Source organism: Carassius gibelio, chromosome A13 (genome assembly GCF_023724105.1).
Source record: "Carassius gibelio isolate Cgi1373 ecotype wild population from Czech Republic chromosome A13, carGib1.2-hapl.c, whole genome shotgun sequence".
NCBI classification, from domain to species: domain Eukaryota; kingdom Metazoa; phylum Chordata; class Actinopteri; order Cypriniformes; family Cyprinidae; genus Carassius; species Carassius gibelio.
The window spans coordinates 6,074,520-6,097,954 of record NC_068383.1 but is presented as its reverse complement, the minus strand read 5'-3'; the positions used below and the strand labels follow the sequence as shown (position 1 = coordinate 6,097,954).

The 23,435-nt window shown below is 36.5% G+C and overlaps 1 protein-coding gene across 3 annotated transcripts; it reads right to left on the bottom strand.

Moving 5' to 3' along the window:
* Positions 1 to 1,909: 1,909 nt before the first annotated feature.
* On the bottom strand, positions 1,910 to 18,212 carry LOC128025967 (metal transporter CNNM1-like). Of its 3 annotated transcripts, XM_052612612.1 has the most exons (10): positions 16,655 to 18,212; positions 11,690 to 11,833; positions 10,781 to 10,921; positions 10,311 to 10,480; positions 9,462 to 9,561; positions 6,729 to 6,874; positions 6,004 to 6,244; positions 5,123 to 5,227; positions 3,984 to 4,094; positions 1,910 to 2,949 (listed from the first exon to the last, which is right to left on the bottom strand). In XM_052612612.1, the coding sequence occupies exons 1-10, from the start codon at positions 18,096 to 18,098 to the stop codon at positions 2,870 to 2,872; spliced, it is 2,682 nt and encodes an 893-aa protein (XP_052468572.1). In that variant the 5' UTR covers positions 18,099 to 18,212; the 3' UTR covers positions 1,910 to 2,869. The 3 variants fall into 3 exon arrangements, with proteins under 3 accessions (XP_052468572.1, XP_052468569.1, XP_052468570.1); XM_052612609.1 differs by having other exon boundaries at positions 1,910 to 4,094; positions 16,655 to 18,211; XM_052612610.1 differs by lacking the exon at positions 3,984 to 4,094 and having other exon boundaries at positions 16,655 to 18,208.
* Between the last annotated feature and the right edge of the window lie 5,223 nt (positions 18,213 to 23,435).

The window sequence follows — 23,435 nt, the reverse complement described above, 5'->3', positions numbered from 1 at the left end:
CCAGCAATTGTTAAACATTAATGAACGTTATGTACTCAGGTAACTGAAGTGAAATCTAAAACATTCTCTTCCATAACAGGACTGAGAACTCAAATGTACCATAATAAAACCTTGACTTTTTATATTGCTTCGCAGTACTTGTTTACTGCAATTGAACAAAAATTATGTTTTCTGAGACAAATTTGAAACAAATCTTAATTTATTGGGATGCCAGTGGAACTTTTCACATTTTTCATTCTGAAATACCACATCAAAACCTAATAAGACATTTGATTCTCTTTATATATACAGTACAAACCAAAAGTTTGGACACACCTTCTCATTCAAAGAGTTTTCTTTATTTTCATGACTATGAAAATTGTAGAGTCACACTGAAGGCATCAAGGACTATTTGAGCAAGAAGGAGAGTGATGGGGAGCTGTGCCAGATGACCTGGCCTCCACAGTCACCGGACCTTAACCCAATCCAGATGGTTTAGGGGTGAGCTGGACCGCAGACAGAAGGCAAAAGAGCAAACAAGTGCTAAGCATCTCTCGGGGAACTCCTTCAAGACTGTTGGAAGACCATTTCAGGTGACTACCTCTTGAAGCTCATCAAGAGAATGCCAAGAGTGTGCAAAGAAGTAATCAAAGCAAAAGGTGGCTACTTTGAAGAACCTACAATATGACATATTTTCAGTTGTTTCACACTTTTTTGTCATGTATATAATTCCATATATAATTCCACATGTTCATTCATAGTTTTGATTGTTTTTTTTTTTTGTTTTTTTTGCCTTCAGTGTGAATCTACAATTTTCATACTCATTAAAATAAAGAAAACTCTTTGAATGAGAAGGTGTGCCCAAACTTTTGGTCTGTACTGTATATATATATATATATATATATATATATATATATATATATATATATATAATGTTCTTATATAATCAAAGCAAAAACATTTATAAAGTCATACACAATTCCTCAGGTATTTTCAAATACAAGTCTTTGTAAACTCTGTAGAAACATATATCCTTCGGCCGACTCACTGTACAGAGAGCGAAAGCTGGAGAGGATTTTCTAAATGTCTTTAGCAAGTACCCTCAGTTTAAGGCTTAAATATACACATGCTTAAATATACAGTGGATTTCTCATCTAAAGCAGCTGAGTCAATCATGTGTTTATATGGAGGGGTTGATCCAGGAGTCAGCATCTATCACTCAGTCCACCCTGCAATGCAGCACCGTGACGTTAAAAAGTGCTGCACCCCCCCCCCCCCTTTCTTTCTCTCTGTCAGCATGTGCTCTCTGTACAGGGGTTTTAGCACACAGTATTGCACAACCCCATGTGGCCTGAAAGCAAGCAGGCACATTCAATTCACTCCTGACCATCAAGATGCAAAGCAGCTTTATAAAAGGGGCTAGCTTGATTATTGCTATTAAATATTAGGAATAAATATCAAGGGGAAGGAAACAGACATCTAGTGGTTTCCAGTCTAAGTCTTTGTGCTTTCTGTGTTCGACTTCCCGGTGGTGTGATAGATCACTGTTAGCATAGAGGCAAAAAGAGTCTTGTTTGTGGCCCCACAGTCTCTATATCACCAGTGTTTGCTGCATGCATGCAGGAGAGAGGTATTCACTTGACATACTCCGTAAAAACAGCCTTTCATGCAAAACACATCCTAGGTATAATCCCCTGGCATAATGTAATCATGTGACCTGTTGTTGGCAGGGATGAGCTGATTGGTTAGTTTGTCATGATCATGGCATGCTGGGAAAGTCATGGCAGTGAACCAGTAATGGAAATGTGAGTGAGATTTTCAGTGTGCTGTAAATTACTAAAAGGGCTCAAAAACTAAATACTATAGGCATGTTTTGGATATTGCTTATGATTTTTTCACACACACACACACACACACACACACACACACACACACACACACACACACACACACAATATATCTATATCTGAGGTGACATTTTAGTATCAGTGCTTCAAGTTTGTTCGAGTTATGGCTTTGCGCATATCCTAACTTTTTATAATATTTTATACAATAAGCACAATGCTGTTCTAATAATATCAATAATAACACTGCTGTTCGAGAAAAGCATGCCGATATAATAAATATTATTTTTAAACAAATAAATCTAATGTCAAATACATGTGCTTGGACCATTAGCACTGCCACATAAAATAGCTTAAAAAATTATCTTTGTACCTCTCTATGTGCAAAAATAAAAGCAAAATGATAAGAAATAAATATAAAATATTAATTATTTTGAAAACAGAAAATAGAAAGAAAACAAAAGATTCTGACACCACTTACCTAATATAGGTATTTCTTCTCTGTCAACACCTCAGCTATTCAACAGAATATGAATTAAATGGATCTGATCTGTCTCAAAGTGCTCTGATATCTTGATTGAGCTCCAGACACAGCCTGGCAAATACCTCTCACTTAATATGATATAAAAACACACAATAAACACTTTGTTTCTGGATAATTCTACTGAAAGCTGACCATATCTTGTGACATACTAAAGGTTCTGACCTCACATTGGTCAAACGGTTGACTTCAGGTCTCCAGGCTTGTGCTTGCTGGCTTTGCCCGGAGTCAGAGGTCAGAATGTCATTACCACAGTGACTGGAGATGACATCATCATAAACCTCCATCAAAACGGTAGTATATCAACGGTTATGTAGCATCTCGTCAATTAAAAAGAAAACATGTCTTGCTGCATGTTGTAAATTTCTGGTTTGTTATATTTCTCAGGTTGTCCAGCCCATTGCAATGCTGAAGGCAAGGTTTTCTGATGCTACATCTGTTGTGATGGTCAATTTCACATTTGTGGGAGAAGCAGGTGAGAGAGCAAAAACCCATTCAACGAATGCTAGGTCTTCACCTGTGATTGTTCAGGATTGTCTTCCAGAGGTTTATCTCCATCACGAGACTTCTTTCTTTTTTTGTTGCCTGGAGAATAGAAAGTAAAATGTGAAATCCCTAGTTTTGAAATGAATTTTTTTTAAATAAAAAAAGCTGTCAACTGATGAATAAGTATGAATAAATGATGAAAATGTCAGATTGATGAATACTGTGATTTAGCAAACAGGGCATGTTTCTGACAGGTTTTTTGAATTAAGAATGCCTTTAATATTTAAATGCAAGTCCTGAATTTGAAATACATTTGGACTGAAACAGAATGCATAATATGAATTTGAATTTAAGTAGAATTCAAATCTATATAATCTAAACAATTTTTAGTTGATTTTTCAATATGAGTAAATATTTTTAATGGTAGCTTGAAAAGGGGATATTTGGAATAAAAAAAAAACAGAAGCATGTATTTTCTATGGACACACTGGAATTTAAATGAATATACTTTAACTGTAATCATGTTTGAAAAATTGTTAAAAAGGATTACAAGGTTTTCAGGTTTTTCAGACTTCCAAGATAGAATAAAAGTATATTGAAAACCCAGTCAATTTTAACGTTTAAAACATTTAGCTTTTATCAGAAATTAAATTTAACTTTAGAAATTATGCGTTTGAATCCCAGTGAAGTATATAGTTTAAATTAAATATGAATTGCTGTATTAAAGTGTCTACCACATGCAGGAATGTAAATAGGGAACATTACCGAATTGATGATAAATAACTAAGTAAATAATAAATCAAGAAGCTTTGCCGGAGCACCAACCTCCCACACATCTTTTAACAGCAGGTATGATTTCTTGATAAAAAGTTTTTCCACAAGCAAAAAAGGCTGCAGACCCAGAAATATGTCCTACTTGCGTAAATCACATTGTTCTGAGTGACTTGTCAATTTTTATTAAACGGATGTGTGGGCTGCCTGGCTGGTTGCTAGGAAACAGATGTTGAGTTTGAAAATGCAGAATTAAAGCAGGTGTGTGTGTGTTTGTGCAGACGGAAAAGCAGGTGTCCTGCCATTACGGGAGAGATTCACAAATTTGTGATTCAGTCAGGTGCTTGGCAGCTGATACACACTGAGTTTCCGAAGCAGTTTTTTCCCCAGGTTCTCATCCGAGCCACCCAGAGAGTGAGAGCTGATGAGTTGAGATGTAGACTGGTCTGTATCCATGGGTACAGCTGTTGCATCTGAAATAGATTGGACACACTATGACAATGGGCCATGATCACATGACAAACTGAGCTGAAGAGCCATTGGTTTGTCTCTTCTCTTCTCTTCTCTTCTCTTCTCTTCTCTTCTCTTCTCTTCTCTTCTCTTCTCTATACATCCAAACGTCACTGATTCTTGGTTTTGTCATCCCTGTTAACCTCCAGCCATAACAAGCAGAGCTGAAATGGACAGTTCTAGTCTGATGTCAACATTCCTTTGCAGGTCATATAAACAGAGCTTATACAGCTCATGCATTTCCTCTCCCTGCAGTCTGTCAAACGTCCCATTCGCTGTCAAACAGCTACTCCAATGTTTGAAATTTGGGTGCATTTAGTCAGAGAACAGACCACCACCCTTCTTAAAGGGATAGTTCACAACACTTTGTCATTATTTACATGTTTACATTGTCTAACCTGTGCACTGTTACTTTTTTTCTGTTTAAGACAAACACACACTGTTATTTTTAAGAATCTTGCATGATTATTTCAAGTATTGTAAAAGTAGTCCATACGATTATAGTACTAAAAATGATTCTGAAGCTCTGAAGTCATATGATAGCATTGTATGAGTTGAAAATAATATACATAGCATAGACGGTATAAAAACAGATATATAGTCACTATGAGTAGTTGTAGTAAAAAAAAAATAAATAATAATAAAATAAAAAAATTAATAATAATAATGATGATGATAATAATGTTCTTCTAAAATTATCCATGGACAGCATCCAGGTTTGAAATGCCATGAGGCTGAATAAATAAATACAATTTAAAATGTACTGATTTAATTAAAATATTTTTTTCTTTTTGGTGAAATATTCATTTTTGTATTTCAAAAGGACAGTTCCTACAATGATTTATGTTCACCCAATGCCCAGTTCCTTCTGTTGATTTTACTTTTAGCAGCATTTAAATACATTTTTGGACTTAACAAGGTAAACACTGTATATTGGTGCATAAGATTATGTAATGGTTTGGCTTCAGAAATCATCCTTTAATTCACCCACCTGTTCCTTCTTTTCTTTCCACGTGATTGTCTCTTATATATGGGGTGTCATCCATACGCAGGAACACAGAGTCACTGGGGCTCTTCTGTCCATCTGACTTACTTCCTACAGGGGGAGCCAGAGAACCACAGTCAGCTGATCACACAGGAAATGCAGGACTATCTGATTACAAAGCTATGAGTAATCAAAGACATTTAAAGCTTTGAGTCCATGTCTTTTGACATAAAAATTAAATTGATTTGGCAAACACAATTTTCCGACCTGTGTTGACATTGAAACAGCATACTAACATACTACTTTTATGATTTCTGCCATATAAAGCTATATGCAATTCTCAATTCAGCCAAATTGATATTTGATTCATCATATAAGATATAATGAATATCGTATATGATTAGCATTTATAATATCATGTAAATTAAATTAAAAAAAAATACATTCAATTATATTTAAGATTATGCAATATTCTTGGTCCGTTTTTTAGTCCAGTTTTTATGAATACACTTGACCTCAAATAGTTTCAAGCTAGCAAACTTGGACAAAAAGTCAAACCACTTTGATTTCATGGAGATTTTAGTTAAAACTTTGATTGTGGAACTGCTGTCATATCTCATGTTTCAAACAGTACTGCATGCAAAGTGTATTCAATTTTTACAGTATAGCATTTTACAGTATAGCATGATAATGTTCAACAGTGTAATCTGATTAACCTGCATTTGATCCTGTGTATACTTTGGGACAGGTTTCGTTAACTAAAGGAAACTCTATTTGGTTGTGTTTCGACATTTATAACTTATTTCTAACTTAAGGATTAGATTTGCTTGAAAAATGACCAAGATAACCCGAGAAACATGCTGTAAATGAGAAGTGAATGCACTCACGGACGATGCGGTTCCTCTCATTAAGGGTGCTGGTGCTGTCTGGGTGTCTGTAGAGGTGTCTGTGCTGGTGGAATCGGGTCAGATAGGGTCGTGGTTCTGTCAGAGGAAGGGCGATACTGTTGGAGCGCGTCTCAGGGATTGTCATTCTATCCCCGGGCACTTGGCTGTCTGCGTCGGGTGTTTGTGGAGAGCTGTCCATGCGTGTAGCTGTCAGGGCGTTCTGATAATGGTTACGAGTGATCTGGAAAGAACCACACATTACAGTACGCATCTAATATTGTTATATGATTTCTAACATATAGCATTAGAATATTTATGTTATTATTTACAGAAGCATTATTTAAAAAGTATTTGCTTTAGCATTTTGAAGCAAATGGATTGTAAAATTGTCAGTCTAAGTCATATTTGACTGAATTTAATGCAGGTAAATATATTATTTTATAAAATCAAAATGGATCAATTTTAAAAACATAAATTATGTTTTTTATTAATGAAAATAAATAAAAAATATTGTATATAGACAGAATTATTTACATTACTATAATGAGAAAAAAAATCTATTTTATAGAGTAACAGTATAGTGAATTTAGGTTAAAAACTTTAATGACCCATAATTTTCTCGAATTTCCCCCTCCTCCAGCTGTCTGAAAAACAGTCTCTCTCTCTCTCTCCTCTCTCTCTCTCTCTCTCTCTCTCTCTCTCTCTCTCATAATAGTTAAATTTACCTTAATGATCTGTAGGTCTGTGAGCTGGCGAACTGAATAGTCTGGTAAATACGGTCCTCCGCTGATGCTCAGTTGACCCAGACTGCCTACATGAATTGTAGTATCCGAATGATTGAGACCGCTGCTCTGGGACGGTGATCTGTGAACTGAATCACACCAGTAGAAGTCAATCAGCTGATTATTGCTTTAATTATTGCCAGAGATATTTACTTTTTCTTTCCTCGGGCTATTGAGAGTCTACGTATACTGATATGCTGAGATAGACTTAAAACTTTAAAGGGGGTGGGGGGGTGAAATGCTATTTCATGCATACTGAGTTTTTTACACTGTTAAAGAGTAAGATTCACATGCTAAACATGGACAAAGTTTCAAAAATTAAGTTGTACGTTTGTTCCAAAAATACTCCTTCCGGTTTGTCACAAGTTTCGGAAAGTTTTTTTTCGAGTATGGGTCTGTGTGACATTAGATGGAGTGGAATTTCCTTATATGGGTCCTAAGGGCACTTCTGCCGGAAGAGCGCGCACTCAGAGCACTGAGAGCACAGACATTCACTGACTAGAGCGAGAGCGTCACGAAATGTCACAAAAGGAGTGTGTTTTTGGTTGCCAGGGCAAGACAACCCTGCACAGATTACCAAAAAAAAAAAACAGCATTAAGGGACCAGTGGATGGAGTTTATTTTTACAGAGCATCAACGGAGTTGTGCAAGTGTTTGTGTACGCCGGATTTGCACATCGTTTATTTCTTAAGGATAATGCAGTCCCAACGAACAAGGGTCACGATCGTGTGTTGGAACCGCAGACGGTGAGTAAAACTGCTTCAAATATCTCTGTGTTGTTAACTTAGCTATCAGCGCGTAAGCACATGAAGTAAACAACATGCGATGTTGTTATCAAACTGCACTTTCCACATGTACACCTTAAAAAAAAAAAAAAAAAAAGACGACATAAAGTGGAACTTAGTCATTTTCCAAAACCAAATTTCCAAATTCATTTCAATTCAAAGTCATTTTCCAAATATATACAGTTTCAATACATACTACATAGAGACGTCCTGCTGTAGTCGTTGCTGATGCTGCTCTTGTTAAATTTCAGCCTCTGGATCTGATTCTGGATCATAAATATACGCTGAATCTGACTGTTAGCCATGGTTTGTTTTGGATGATGGATGATTTTTCCTCACGGTAATGTCACAACTTCCACTTGCTCTCAACTCAAAAGCCTACTGGCGCTCATGATTCCTTAGCTCCGCCCACACGTCACGCCTCTAGGCGCTCGTGTTTTTCCGGGAAAAATCGGTACAGACTATCTTTCTCTTATGAATATAATAAAACTAAAGACTTTTTGGAGTTATGAAGGATGCAGTACTACTCTATAGGTACTCAAGATTAACAGGATATTGAGTGAAAACGAGCATTTCACCCCCCCTTTAAAAAAAAAATCTGCCAAATGTACACAACTTGGTTGGACTTGTTCATTAACTGAAAAAGTGACCTCTTAATTAGTTTTTCTTTTTTTTTAAATGTCTAAAATCCTTGAACCAAAATATTTTTTTTTTCCTAATATGTAGAAATAGTTTGACGTATTTATGCTAGTGAAGACATTAATTAAAATTTATTTTTAGATGGTAATATATATTTTTTAAGGCATACATCTTTTTAATGAGAACAACAACAACCTAAGTGTGCTTTACAAATTTATTAAAAAGAATTGGGCTTTTATATTATTTTTTATAAATATCTAAAAATCCTTGAACCAAAATGGGTGTACTTGAAAACACTGATACTGTGATTTGTTTTGAAACATTGTATCCTGAATTTAGGTTTATTTTGTATTTTTTGTTCTGTATGTTTGGCCGATTTTTTTGCTTATTTTCATCATTTGTTTTTTTTAATGTTTGTGCATAAAAGATTTGAAACATTTAAGACACAATGTTCTCCTATTAAAGATACATTCTCTGGAAAGAAGCCTATATTATCTACATCAATACAATATACTGCTTCTCAAAGTAAATCATTTTTTTTCAGTGGATTTTTAGATATTTTAACTTGTAAAATTTGGCAAAAATACATGTTAAAAATAGGACATTCAGTGCTGAACAGTGGAAAAACCTTTTATTGGTGTTGTGTGTTACGAGAGAAAAAACCATATGCCATTCACAGAATCTCTCTGTGTCCATGTAGATGTCATGTCTCATTAGATGCTGAGGTCCTGGATGGAGTATACCTGTTTGTAACTGTGCTGTGGCTTTTCTTTATGTCTTTATATCATTAAGAGATGCAGAGAAAACCATCACTAGAGAGACAGACTATGACACAGACACTTACATTTAACACACTTTCATTCTGAATTAATGTCTTCAACTAGGGCTAAAGGCTCCATCCTTTAAGTTATTTTTGCATTTTTGTTAAGCTAAACTTATGAGATTTTCATCCTTATATAATAGCATGCCATTTTGCCTGAGTGGGCAGAAGAGATTTTCTCTCCCACTGTAATTACCCGACTCTACTCTCCTAAGATTTACATAGCCGCTCTATTTACATTCGCTGCCTTAATTATTTCTGGAGCATGTTAAGAGGGGTCACTTATGCACCACGCTCAACGCCTCTCAGAGTTTTTGTTTATTCATATTTTTACTGCAGGAAAACTGAGATATTCTGGAAAGTTTATTCATTTAATGAGGATCTGTTCACCTCCAGTGATGAATTCTGACAAAATGAAAGCAGCAAACAAACCTGTGGGAAGGATTGTCATGATAGCAGGTAAGCCGTAGTATGTGAACGGCCCGTTTTCAAACTTCAGTCCCTCTTTACCGATCTCTACCTCCACTTGACCCTGCAGCCAGAGAGAGATGGTTCAGACATTTTTATTGTTGAGAGCTTTGAAATCAAGTTTTCAATTATGAAAACTGAGATTTTTTTTTCTCCACTTACAGTGTGCTCCAATAGTAAAAAAAAAATATTTTAGTTTGCATTTAATGTAATATAATTTTGTTATAAATTACAATATTTTGTGTCATAAGTTTATTTTTATTTTTTATTATTATATAAAGTTATTTGTTTTCCCTCTGTTTGCATTTGTAATTATAAAAATTAAGGAAAATTACATTTCTGTTCATACAATGTGTTCCAAAAAAGCTTTTATTTTTTATTCATGAATACAATATAATTTTGTCATAAATAAAATTCTTTTGTCATAAATTAATGGATTAGCATAACAGTTTGAACTAATATATTTGTAAATATTAATGTTTCTAATATTTAATCAATTCATTTATTTTTTCCCAGTTCACAATTATGAAAACTGCTTAATATACTATATGGAATAAAATAGTGAAAAAACTTTTATTATGAATTTTGCAATAATGTCATATGTCATAAATAAAATTATCTGCATAACAGATTTATATATATACACACATATACATATACATATATACACACAAACACACACATATATATATATGTTCAAACTGTTATGTACATATCATTTCAGAATATATTTGTATATATTTATACTGAATTTCAGAATATATTTATTTATAATGAATATCAGAATGTCTTTTCAAACTTGCAGTACTTTACCTGCAGTATGAGGATGAAATAATCCACAGGTTTGTTGCGCTGGAAGAGGTAGTGCTTTGGCGATTGCTTGTTTTTCTCATTAAACTTGAGTTCCTGCACCACGCTCGGGTGCTTTATCAATCGCAGGAGTATCTTCTCTGAGAGATGTGTCGACTTAAAAGGCTCTACTTCTACCGACAGAAAGGGAACGGAGAGAATAAGAAAAACATTAATAATATTGACAATGCACCAGCATTCTGTTCCTTCATCATTTGACGATGATTTGCAATGCTGCACTAAGTGAATAGATACATTAGAATGTCAAATGAATGTGAACACATCATTTTGGTCTTGAATTGTACATGCTTTGAACCTAAAACAATTTTCAGTTTTTTAAATCTTCAAATTCTGTTGATCCCAAACTGTCTGAATCGATCATTAACAGGACTGATATATTTTGAGACTCTCCCACAATTGTGAAGTGAGATTACCTGTTGCTAGAAAGCGATGTGTTGCAAGCAGAAGCTGTGGTGAAACTTTGACCTTCATTTCATTCTCTGACAGTTTAAATATGGAGAAGTCTTGCTGTTTCCTCTCATGGTGAGATACTCGTCTCTTTGTACGGTTATCAGCTGCCACAAAAGAAAACTGCAATATTTAATTCAAGGCAATTTATACATAACTGTGTTGTTTTGTAGTATTTAAACTAAAACACATTTTAAGTATGGTTATTGCAGGACATATAAGCTGGATCACAATTATTATTATTTTTCCTGCTTCTAATATGTTATTATTATTGGCAATTTAATTGCAGGTTCCCATTATGACAACTTACCCCACTTTGGAGCAATCAGGATATGTTTTCACAAAAGGTCAAGCTGGCATTCATAACTATTACTTCTTTCCTTGGCAGAAAATGTAAATAATGAGCAATGTGTTGTTGTTTTTTTGTTTTTTTGGCAAGACGTTAAGGTAAATGTGATTTACTTTTCAAGCTAACTTACAAATTACTCACAGTACAAGGTGTAACAACTATTTGTGCTGTAAATCATGGTTAAAAATGAACTGATAATAGCAGAGAACAGGCTTTGCCAGAAGACAATAACACACAGAGTTCTGGAACCCAATTAGTTTGATAATTATTTGCAACAGAGTCACAGTGTTATTGACTGTGCATGAGGAAGGGCAGGTTTTCACTCTGAAGAAAAACACTCTGTTAAGGCTGTGTGGAGGAAATATTCCACTAATAATGGACCTCTGGACTGATTTTATAACTTTTAAGTGTTTTGAATGTTAATCTGAAGCTTAATTATTGAAAGATGAGAAGACAGAAATACAAACGAGGCCTAAGATTAACATGATGGCACCAGATTTAAGGAACAGAAATATTAAAGACCTACTGTAGAGGTCCGTTTCATCCACAATCTCAGACTTGATGATTTCCTCAATGACGTCTTCCAGAGTGATGATGCCCATGACTTCGTAGAACGGGTCTCCTTCTCCTTCGTTATTGACCCTCTGCACGATAGCCAAATGAGATTTCCCTTTACAGTGCCAAAGGAAGACATAGGATCATCATGGCAGGATATGAAATCGACATTTAATTTTATACTCATAATCGGCATCCTCATTTGTGTAAAGTCTATTAAAGCCAACTTCACAAAACTGCAGTGCTATTAAATCAATCCATGAAGTTATTAGTCAAAGTGTGCAAAATCAATAGTCACACAACTTTAGTAAATGAAGCCTTTTAAATCTATTTAACTCCCCTGATACCTTCGTATCTTTTGCATTGCTGAACTGATTTGACACATGACATAAAGAGTGCTTGAAATGAATGCTCATGAAGAGATTAACTATGACAGTTCTAAAGATTCAGACCTGACCTTATGTAAAGAGAGCTGAGTGATTCTGCAATGGGGTTTGGGAAGCCCTATGGATCTGATGATGAAGCTAAGCATGCTAAAAACTGTAAAAGAGTTTTTTTTTTTTTTCCTGACTAGTTCATGTTCCCCCTTATTATTAAATAATCATGATGCTCAAATATGTGTTATATTATGAAGAATCAAATGTTCTGTATTTATATATACACTAACATTCAATCAAGGCATTCTGAAAAATAATGATATAATGGTTCCTGCAAAAATGTTAAGCAGCACAACTGTTTTCAATATTGATAATAATAAGAAATCTTTTTTGAGCAGCAAATTTGCATATTAAAATTATTTCTGAAGGATCTTGGGACACTGAAGACTGGAGTAATGATGCTGAAATTCAGCTTTACCATCACAGACATATTTCTATTGTAAAATCTATAAAAAAAAAAAAAAAATTGTGTGAATTTTAATAATAATTCACAATATTAAGGTTTTTACTGTGTTTTTATATTTTATTTATAAATATGTGTGTGCATATATGTTGTGATGTCAGATGCTTTTACATATTAACAATGGCTTTTAAATATTTCCACAGAGCCTTCTGAGGAACTCCAACATTAGAAACGAACAGTTGAGGCCTGGTCATTTGGTCATTTCAACAGATTGTTTTATAAATCTCTCATAATGTAATGCAGCTTTGCCAAAAGGTCTGTTATTGAAATATGGGGCTGCTAAATCTATATTGGCACCAACAGCAAACCAGCAGCTTGTTGCGGCAGCAAAGCTTGATCTCATTCCACATGCAAAGAGGGCACTTACATTGGAATCTTAAAGGAACAGCAGCAAAAACGACAACAACAACAAATCTTTACAAAAAAAGAAAAAAAAAAACTTTTTAAAAAGCACATATTATGAAGCATGATTAGTGTTGCTTATACAATATTGTTCTGAAATCCCAAACAGAAGCTCTTTGCAATGGAATAAACAGAACATCCCAGCTTGCATTTCTGTTAATCATCAGTCAGACAGATTTGGAATATCATTTCAGGCCGAGAGGATTAAATATATAATCCTCAACCTTTGGATAGAGAGAACCTAAGTGACAGAAGTGTCTGTCACGCTGTGGTTTCCATGGTAGCGGCACACGCTGAGTGAAGAATTCTGCAGGAGTCAGGCAGAGAGCAAGAGCAATGCAGCACTCTGCATGATACACCTCAACGCTGATATTCAGGGAACTGCACTACATCACTGCGCTATTATATAACACGCGCACACATGCACGTGAGCCAGGGGGTCTAAGCTCACGTGGATGTCCATGCAATTCCCTCAGCTGCTGTGCCAGCAAATTGACTCGTTAAAGCTGGCACTATACTCTACTAATGTGATGCATGGCAGAGCAGTATGGTGGGAAGTGCTAAATAAAGCACAGTGTGTGGCTAAAAATGGGAAGAAAACACAGAAGATCGGTTGAAGGAAATGTCTGACTGATTTCTAAATAGAATCCAATAGCACAGTTTGTCCTAAAAAATGTGAATGCAAATAAATCTATGATTTTCTATGTTAATTGCTTTTATTTTTATTTTATGTATTTTTTTTTTTTATGGTTTATGGACCCCACTGATTTCCATATTGCCCCCCCACCCACCCCATATATATATATATATATATATATATATATATATATATATATATATATATATATATATATATATATATATATATTACTTACCAACATTCTTTAAAATATAATCATTTATGTTCCATAGAAGAAAGAAACAGATAGGTTTGGTACAGCTTGAAGGTGAGTAAAAGTTTATGATGACAGAATTTAATTTTGTTGGGTGGACTATTCCTTTAGTAATTTACTTTTTTTGAAGTGTTTTGAAAATGTAAAGTCTGATTATCCATGAATACAGTTTGAGGGATAGGAGTTATGTAGCGATTGATCCAATAATTTGAGGGCTTGTACACTTTAAGGGCCAAGCACTAAAGGTAGGCACCTATTTTATTTTTATTATTTAGTTTTCTTCAGCAGAGTCTATGGCAATCCCTATAAAATTCTAGTGCCACCAGCAGTTCAAAATGTCACATACATTTTAGCTCATTATTTATGAACTGAATAAAACTAAATTCTCTATTTTCATTCCATGGAAAAGTTTCAATTACTGCCCAACAAGGATTTTCTTCTATCTAGGGGGGAAAGCAAATTATTTGCTTTTTAGCAAAGCAAATGATTTTCAGACAAACTCTAAGGCAATTTATTTATTTTTTTAGCACCATTTTCTGCATAAATCCCAATGGAATTATTTCCAAACAACAATAGGCATCCCATGTTATTATTAATGTTATTGGTCCTTTTAAAATGTGTTTTTATGGGCGTTTTGCATTTATAGGACAGAATGGCAGAGCTAGAAGAGGAAACAATAGAGATAAGTATTGGAAGCTGATCAGTCAGATTCTGTGTGATTTCTTGTTTCTAAATTTATCACACAGCTTACACTCTGCCTATGTTTGAATATGTTTGATGTTTCAAAAGGACAGTAGACCCAAATATAATGCACAAAAGAGGATATAATTTTTTTTTATTATAATATTTTTTTTTCACTGATACAGTGAATGACAGTGAAGTAAAAAACATTATGAAATTGTCATTTTCAGTCCAGGGAACATATAAAGATTTGGATAATTAATTTTACTTTTGGGGTGAACTGGGTGAAGTAGCAGATTGCGAACAGCCGGTGTGTTTTAAATGTAGGATATTTTTTTTAATTGTTATGCACTGAAAATAATCATACTATTTTTTTTTTTTTATAGATTATTAGATATTTTGGCAGTTTTACCACTTCAGTAAACAGCTTCCAGCTTGAACCTTTTCAGGAGAAAAAGGTAATTTATGGAGAGGGAAAGGTTGAGCCTGCATATTTCATAATTCCTGCTATAATTTGTTCACTGGAGGCAGAAGCTTCAAAGAGTGACAGGCTGGGTGCTCACAGTGTGAGGAAGCAGATCCTCTACTCTCTCACTCCGCTCTTTTTGTCCATATGGTCCCAAGCTGAGACACTGATTGGACCAAAAGGTCACTGCTGCAACTAATCTACCCTGATGTTTCTATACAGACAAGCACTCAGATTTAAAGGGACAGTTCACCCAAAATTGATACTACTTCATTTACTCAATCTTATGACAAAAAAATGAATAAAAAATACTGTAACAACATGCATGACATCCTTTACAGCAGCATTTGAATGAAAAAAATACTGTAATAACAATTTCTGAAAATTAAAAAAGCAATCCAATAGGTAAACTTTGACTTCAGTTCTTAAGATTTCTCAGACAGTTCTGCGGTGTGGTGGAAAATAAATTCAAGTTTTGCACAAAGATTAAACTGAAAACAGGGTTAACTATGTGCCTGTGTCAGTCCATGCTGAACATCCTATTTTTGCTCTGGGTGTTGCTTAAACTGCCCTGGATTCCTACGGTGGTTATGGAACTGATACTGTTGATGATCCCTTTACTAAATCTATTGCGTACGAACATTTTTGCCCTGTGGGGAAGGTAAATCTGGTAAATCTTGTACCCAGTGAGAGCAGTTCATCTGACAGGTTACTGCATTACGACTGAATTATGGCACTCGGCAGTGGCACCCTGCTGCTGCTCTGTAGCTTTGACTCTGTGCCTTTGCAGAAAACACCATCAATCTCAAGAAGATATTATTACATAATTTGCACTGTGATGCAGTAAAGGCCAAAGTATGATCACATACCAGGCATCAGAACACATCACATCAATGTCTAGACTTTTATGCAGGGCAGGATCAAGAGGAAATGGTATTCAGGCCTGTATTCCACACAGGTCAGTGCTTGGCATGAGTAATTTATGGATTTTCAGTTAAAGGCGTGTCAAAATATGACTAATAGAACAGTAAGTAATGATGACAGAATGAAAACGGTTGCCATGGGAACAAATTTAAATTATTCAAGTCACCCAGCTTCTAGTCTCTCCGCAGATGTCAGCTAAACTAAATGTGCAATGTATGATTGTTATAACATTGCAACACTTCATTTTTTGTATTATCATAGGTTATAGTCAACATAGCCAGAAGGCCCTGCATCACTTTAAACATCTAAGATTTAACCAGTATTTTCATTTAGAATTCCATAATATTAAAGTACAGTCAATGAACTATATAAAACTATATAAACTTTCATCATATACTCGCCTTCATGTTTTTCCATGCACATCTACATATTTTGAAATGTCTTTTCAGTGGTTTTTTTTTTATCCATACAAATTAAAGTTAATGAAGTCCAATGTTTTATTAACATGATATTAAAATATATTTTTGTTACAGAGAAGAAAGAAATGCATACAGGTTTGGAAACGAAATGAGGGTGAGAAATAATTTGTGTGTGATCCTTTTCGCACTGATTTCCTCTCATTCTCTATCATCTGTTGTAACTCTGCACAACTGTCCTACAAACATCTTACCTTTCTTGAATTGCTCCAGCATTGCATCCAGTTTGGTGTCGTTAAAGACACAGTGCAGCGGGTGCTTGTAGAACTGAGTGATGGTTTTTAACGGCGTGCAGTCATCTGGATCAACAAATGCCAGATCTTTGACGAAAAGTATGTCGACAATATTAGACCGTTCGTTCTCGAACACAGGAATGCGAGTGTATCCGCTCTGCATTACATCTGACATGGTGTAGAAGTCCAGGATGGCATCCGAGGCCAGCATGAAGCAGTCATTGAGAGGGGTCAGCACGTCTTCCACGGTTTTGCTCCTGAGTTCCAGAGCTCCCTGGATGATGTTCAGCTCCTCTTTCACCAGGTCATGATACGGGTCGGTAACTCTCAGCATAGCCAGCAACTTCTCACGGGTGTAGAAGTTGCTGATTTCCTGGTGCAGCATATTGTCTAGAAGTTTGCTGATAGGATATGTAATGGGGAAAGTAAGCAGCATCAGCATCTTGGTTAACCATGCGGTCTTGGACGCGATAGCCAGCCCGTGTCTAGAAGCAACGGAGTGCGGCAGGATCTCTCCTATGAAGAAGATGAGAAAAGTGCACGCCGCGGTGGAGACGGGCGTTGCTCCGAGGATCTGGCACATCCAGACCACCAGGAAAGTGTTGGTAAGCACGTTGCACAGCACCAAGGTGCACAGGACGTAGTTGCCGTGTTTGCGCACCGACTCAATCTTGTGCGCGTACTTTTGCTCCTTGCCCGTGCCGCTGTTCTGCAACACTTTGAGCTCCACCGGGTCCAGCGCTAGCATACTGATCACCAGCCCGCTGAAGAGCGCGGAAAGCGCCAGTAGCAGCACCGACAGTCCTGCCTGCAGCCACCCTTCCGTATGCGGCGGCCGCTCCACTACCGCCAGCCAGAAGTCGCGCGTCCGGTAGTGCTCCCATTTGATCCCGTCAAAGGCGCACATGGAGTAATACTTGATGTTCTCTCCTCTCCGCAGGTCTTTGGCGAGCAGCTCTACCAGGATGGAGTTCTGGCTGGAGGCTGACTTAAAAGACCCGATGAGCTCTATATCAGAGCTCCTGGCGCTTTCCTCCACGCACAAGTTGCGTTTGGGATGCACCTGCCCCTCTCTGCCCGGCTCCGGTTCTTCTATGAAAGCGATCCACGGCGCGGCTGTGCCGCCGGAGCTGCTGACGCTCCGGTTGTGCCTCTGCGGAGATGCTGCATAGTACACGCGTAATATGAACCGCGTCCCCTCGGTGGCCTTCAGCACCCCGTCCTGCACGGATAGATCTCCTCCTGTGTCCTCCGGTCGGAAGCCCAGCAGCCCGTGGCTCGGTTTGGTGATAACGGAGACGATCAGGAGGAGCAGGGGCAGGATGTGTGGTAAGGGGATGCGGTGCGGGAGGAGAGCATCCGCAGCATCCGCAGCCATTATGCTGAGTGGTTTGTAGAAGGACATTGGCAAGCGGGATCACGTGGAGATGACACACACCCACGGACACACACATCGGCTCTGTTTGCAGAGTCAGTGTAACAGCTGGAGTCTCATGTAAATAAAATGACACCGCAGTGACGTCATGACGCTTTGCAGGGCTGCGATACTGTAAGGAGCAAGCAGGAAATGCATGGACTATCCTCCAGAAAAACCCAGCCAGAGATGATGTGATACGATTTCTGTTTATTTTACCATTGTAAACCCAAGAAGTCAGTGGACAGATATATAAACATAAATAACTTTTTTTTTTTAAACGGCATTTCTTAAATTAATAATTAAGGTTTAATATAATGTAAAATGGTTTGGGCCCGGTTCCCCGATAACGCTCACTCTTAGCGCGCTAAGAAGACCTCGAAAGATATATCTTACCAAAGTTGTTTATGTTCTAAGTGTGTTCCCCGAAGTGTCCCTTAGGAAGCTTCTTAGCACGCTGCCTCTTACGTCCGACGTTACAAGAGCGCTGTCCAAAGTGAGGGTGCTGAATTAGTTGGCATCGATTGCTCATGAATCGATTTTCAACTTCACGCGAATGTAAGAAAGATAACACGTTCTATGCAAATGAACATTCCTCAAATTATTACAGTAACATTTATTTTAAAATAGTTTAAGATATCAGTAGAATATAGACTATAAATTAAATTATCAAATGGTCAGTAATATGTTCACACGATATGTTGTGACGGTTAGACTAACCGGGTATCCCTCGCTAATCATCCACCCTCCTTATCCCGTTGTATCCCATTCTTGACATGGGTTTAACGAAAATTATATAGTACACTTTTATATTAATGGTAAGGTACAATCAGAATTGATTGGCAAGTAGCTGCAGTTCTATTTAATGCGGTATTGATTGCCATTGGTTAATGTTTTCAATAAAAAACAACCTATCTACAATTAACAGAGAGAGAGAGAGAGTTAGATACAGAATATGCTGGGGAAGCAACGTAAAAAAGGGCACCAAGCTTCTTGTCAGAGGAACTTGAAGTGTTGCTGGACCTTGCCACCAGGTCAGAGATCACACCCCTATAGATGGTCTACTACAACCTGCACGTTTATGGCCGCGTCTCCCTTTCGCGATGTGCACGCCTGATCAATCACTGATGGATCGACGAAAGGGATGAGTGTGCCATCCACCAGGATCTAATCCCCGGCATGGCAGAGAAGGGCGTTGGTGACAGTGTGGACTCATCTCCACACCGAGGTCTTGATTAGGCCGTAGCCCTCTTCCACGACCTCGATGAAGCTCTCTGTAGCAAACAACAACAACAAAACAAACAAACAAACAAACAACAACAACAACAACAACAACAAAATCGTAGCGCTGCAAGCAGCTGGACTTCAGGGCTTAAAGCAAAATTCCGACCCGTATAGCCTGGCAAGCGCAGGTCTGAGAAGGTCCAGCAGCTCCATAATGAGTTGTCTTGGGAGGCGGATTTTTTTTATATAGCCACGTCAGGCAAAATGTCAAAAGGGCTTAAGTTTTGCCGAATAAAAAAATTGACAGGGACTAAACGGCCGGCGCCGTCTTTGATTCAATACAAGGACACGTTGGATCGCTGCCATAGTTGGTCGCTTACTGGACACAACCATGATTACCCATTTATAGATCTTAGCCATTTAGAGTCAAATTGTTTGCCAGAGGCTGGTTGCATAAACTTAGCCACCATGTTAAGACTGTGTTTTAAGAACTAGTTTGACCACCTGGCAGTTGCAAAGGGGTAATCAGTGTTACTTTTCAAATACAAGTAAAACCAATCTACCTTTTCATAACTGAATTAAAAAAGTTATGACCAGTCTTGAAGAAAAAAAATAAGATGTCTAATTTTTAAGACTAGTCTAAACAGTTTATGCAACCGGCCCCAGATTTTAATTATCAAAAGTGATTGCCAATTCGCTTTAATAAGTAGCTACATTACAAAATAGCCTAGGCTAATTACCACCATATTAGTTCTGATACCACATAAAGTTAACTTCATAAATAGGCCTGTATCCATTGCGAAAATAATTTATTATGAGTCTTAAAATGTCCATAACATAAAATCATTGTTGTCAACATACCATAGTTTGACTTCAAAATTTCAAAAAATACTGCTGCACAGTGGCGGTGACTGGCGTCTTGAGCTCAAACAACGCTAAGAGAGAGCTTACGAATGGTCCAGACCAACCTTACGAGAGTGTGACTTACAAAATATATACTTGGCATACGAACGTGTCGGGAATCGTGCCATAACGTTAAGAGAGAGGATGAGGAATAGGTTAAGAACTACTTAGCGATAAGAACGTTTTGGGGAACCAGGCCCAGGGTCATTAAAGGCATCAAAGTATTACGCAAAAGTTATACTTATTAAAGTACTCTTGTCTTTTTATACTGACACACTCTAAATTAGCTGGGGGTGGGGGGTTAGGGTTGGGGTCTCTGGGCTTGCATCTGAAATCAAATGGTTTAATTAAACCAGCAAAATATCAGATGTCTGAATTGTACTGAATCACAAATGTTGCATGTATAAAAGTACATTATATTTATAATTAGTAGTTATGGTAGTAGTAGTAGTAGTAGTAATCTTTATATTTTTAGTGAATGCCATGCAATATTTGTCCTTGGTGGGGTAAGGCAACGCACTTGTCTTGAGATTCAATGTGGACAGCAAAGAAATAATTTCATAGTAGAGGGAAACGTGTTTCCTCAGTGTGCACATGACAATAAACTACTTGAATCATTGAGTCCTTTTATGTGGAATAAAAGTTAACGAGTCATAACGAATCATCACCACAAGGTGGCACTACATAACAATTTGCTTTGACTTTAATAACTGCTTGATGGAAACTTTTAGACGTTATTTGTTCTATTTGACTAATGAAATAAAATGAAAAATTGTACTTACGCAAAACACCTTCATAAATAGTGGCATTATGTACTACATTTACAAATGTCTCCTGGTTGTTGTTTTTTTTTTTTGTTGCCAGTGGTGGCTCTATACATAAAAGACACACAAACACACAAAACCGACTAGGAAGACCGTAATAGTTCAGTTTGTATATATTAAACATCTTTAAGATAATCGTTAGTTAAATCAAATTTTATAACACAAACTTTACCTATTTGCATTTCCAGCCGTTTTAGTTCCCAAAAGCAAGAAACTCGTTCTGTGGGGGTTTTGTTAGCTAAATAATTTCGGAAAAAATTAAATTCAAATAAAAATAAAAATAAAAAACTCAATTAGTCAACAACAGGGTGAAACGCTGGGTGAAACCAATAAGTTGCGGTCTCATAAACACTCAGGTTTATCACGTGGGTGTTTGGAGCTAGGCCTCAAGCAGACAGCCAGTGGCACAGATTATGGAGAACCCCATTCTGACAGTTTATGGGTGAGATAAAACTAAGAAAAAGAAGAATTTGGAGATGTTTGGCTGTGTGTGCTAACCACTTTCGTCTGCTCAGCATCACTCGCTTCCACCTCGTAAATCAGAGACAAATATGTGGATTTTTTTCACTGTCTTATAGTCCACGGCTCGTCGATATTCAGAGGGACCCGTGTGTAAAGCTTTGACCTTGTGGACGGTCTGCAGGGAGGGCTCGCAGGACAGTTAGCAGGCTCAGGAAACTTTTAACTAATACATTACTGATGGTTCACTTGGTTGAAATGTTGCACGTCCTTTAGGGACTTGTTTGAAACAGCCGTGCTCGGATGGTTTCACTAAAAGACTCCTGAAAGACTCAACTATTTGTCTATTGTTGTGTGAGAGGGAAAGGTAGAATCACAGCACAAATAATATACACATTTTTAAATGAAAATAATAAAAAAAATTAAAATGTGTGCAAACTTTCGAGCATATTATTTAATTGTTTAGTCTAGTTTACGATTACAGGGAATTGCTTTATACTTTCATATAATCCTCAAAATAAACATAACATATTCCGACAGGATGAGATTCTTAATAGTGTAAATGTGCTTTAAACCAGGCAAGTGGACATTTTCCTTTTATTGTTTTAAGAACTGAAAATGTCAGTTATTTGTTGACCTGTTTTTTTTTTTTTTTTATTTATTTTTTTCTCGCCTGGGAGCTTTGACAAATGACCCAAACGAAATATACTATCCTATATGCATACATAAGTGTAATGGTGTATATGGCTAATATAACACAGTACAACGTAAGGCAATCTGAGCTTTAGTTTGAAATCTTTCTCTTCGCATCTAATCAACATAAACTTATTATTGTCATCTTATTAATAATTAATAATATGCGTAATTACTGTCATAACTTTTATACAGATTTTTTTTTAATGAAGTTGAAAAGCTTTTGTTTTATTGAATGCATTCTAAAATAAATGAATAAATAAATTATTATTCTGAAGAAAGAACTATACTTTGTATTATTTAGATTATTTTGTAACTTTATCCATGTTTTATTTATAGCTAAAAAAAATGTTCTAAGAGTTCTAACCTCTCACTTTTATCAGAATGGGAGTAACAGATGCAAAGTCTGAACTACTTTAGATCCTGTATTGTTTTGTTTCACATTAAACTACAAAACTGTGTATCCCTGAATGTTAATCCTATTTGATATATTTACTCCCAATCTTCCCTGAAGCGACGAGTTCCAGTTCAGAAAGTTAAACATGAACTTCAAAAGATTTCTCGTATACAAATTGATAAATCTAGCCATAAATCTGAGGTTAAAGAGAGGAGCCCTGCCTGGTTTGCTGCCAATAAAACATACTGTAAAACAGAGCAGAGTCTTATTTTCTTTCTGTTTTGTTCTATTCTCATTTATTCTGCAACAGTGGACGCGCGGGATGTTAGGCCAAAGTGTCAGTCACAGGAGGAAACATTACATGGGTCCTGTTATTAGACAACAGTGTCCTGAGTGAGGTGAGAGAGCATTATTTTATTGTCTACAATGAACTGTGCACTTCTCAAGTTTAATAATAGCATGACGTATGCCATTCAGCATTTGAAATACCAGAACATCGGCTGGTTTGTCACGCCAAAAGATGCGTCCTAAACCATATGTTCAGCATTTTATATTCACATTTTTAGCAAAGCTATGCAGTGCATAAAGCAAAGAAAGGACAAAGAACAGCGTCAGATCTGTGTTGCTCTGGAATTCTATAGCCAACATTAAAAAAATGCACCATAGCCTAAAATTATTTTATCGAAAAGATGGAAGACTAGTTCGCGCTGGTGTAATTGTAAACGAATATTTTAAAAATATAAATCAAGAAATATTTTTAGACACAAAGAAGAACACGACACGAGTTACGTGGTTAATGCTTATTATTATTATTAGTAGTAGTAGTAT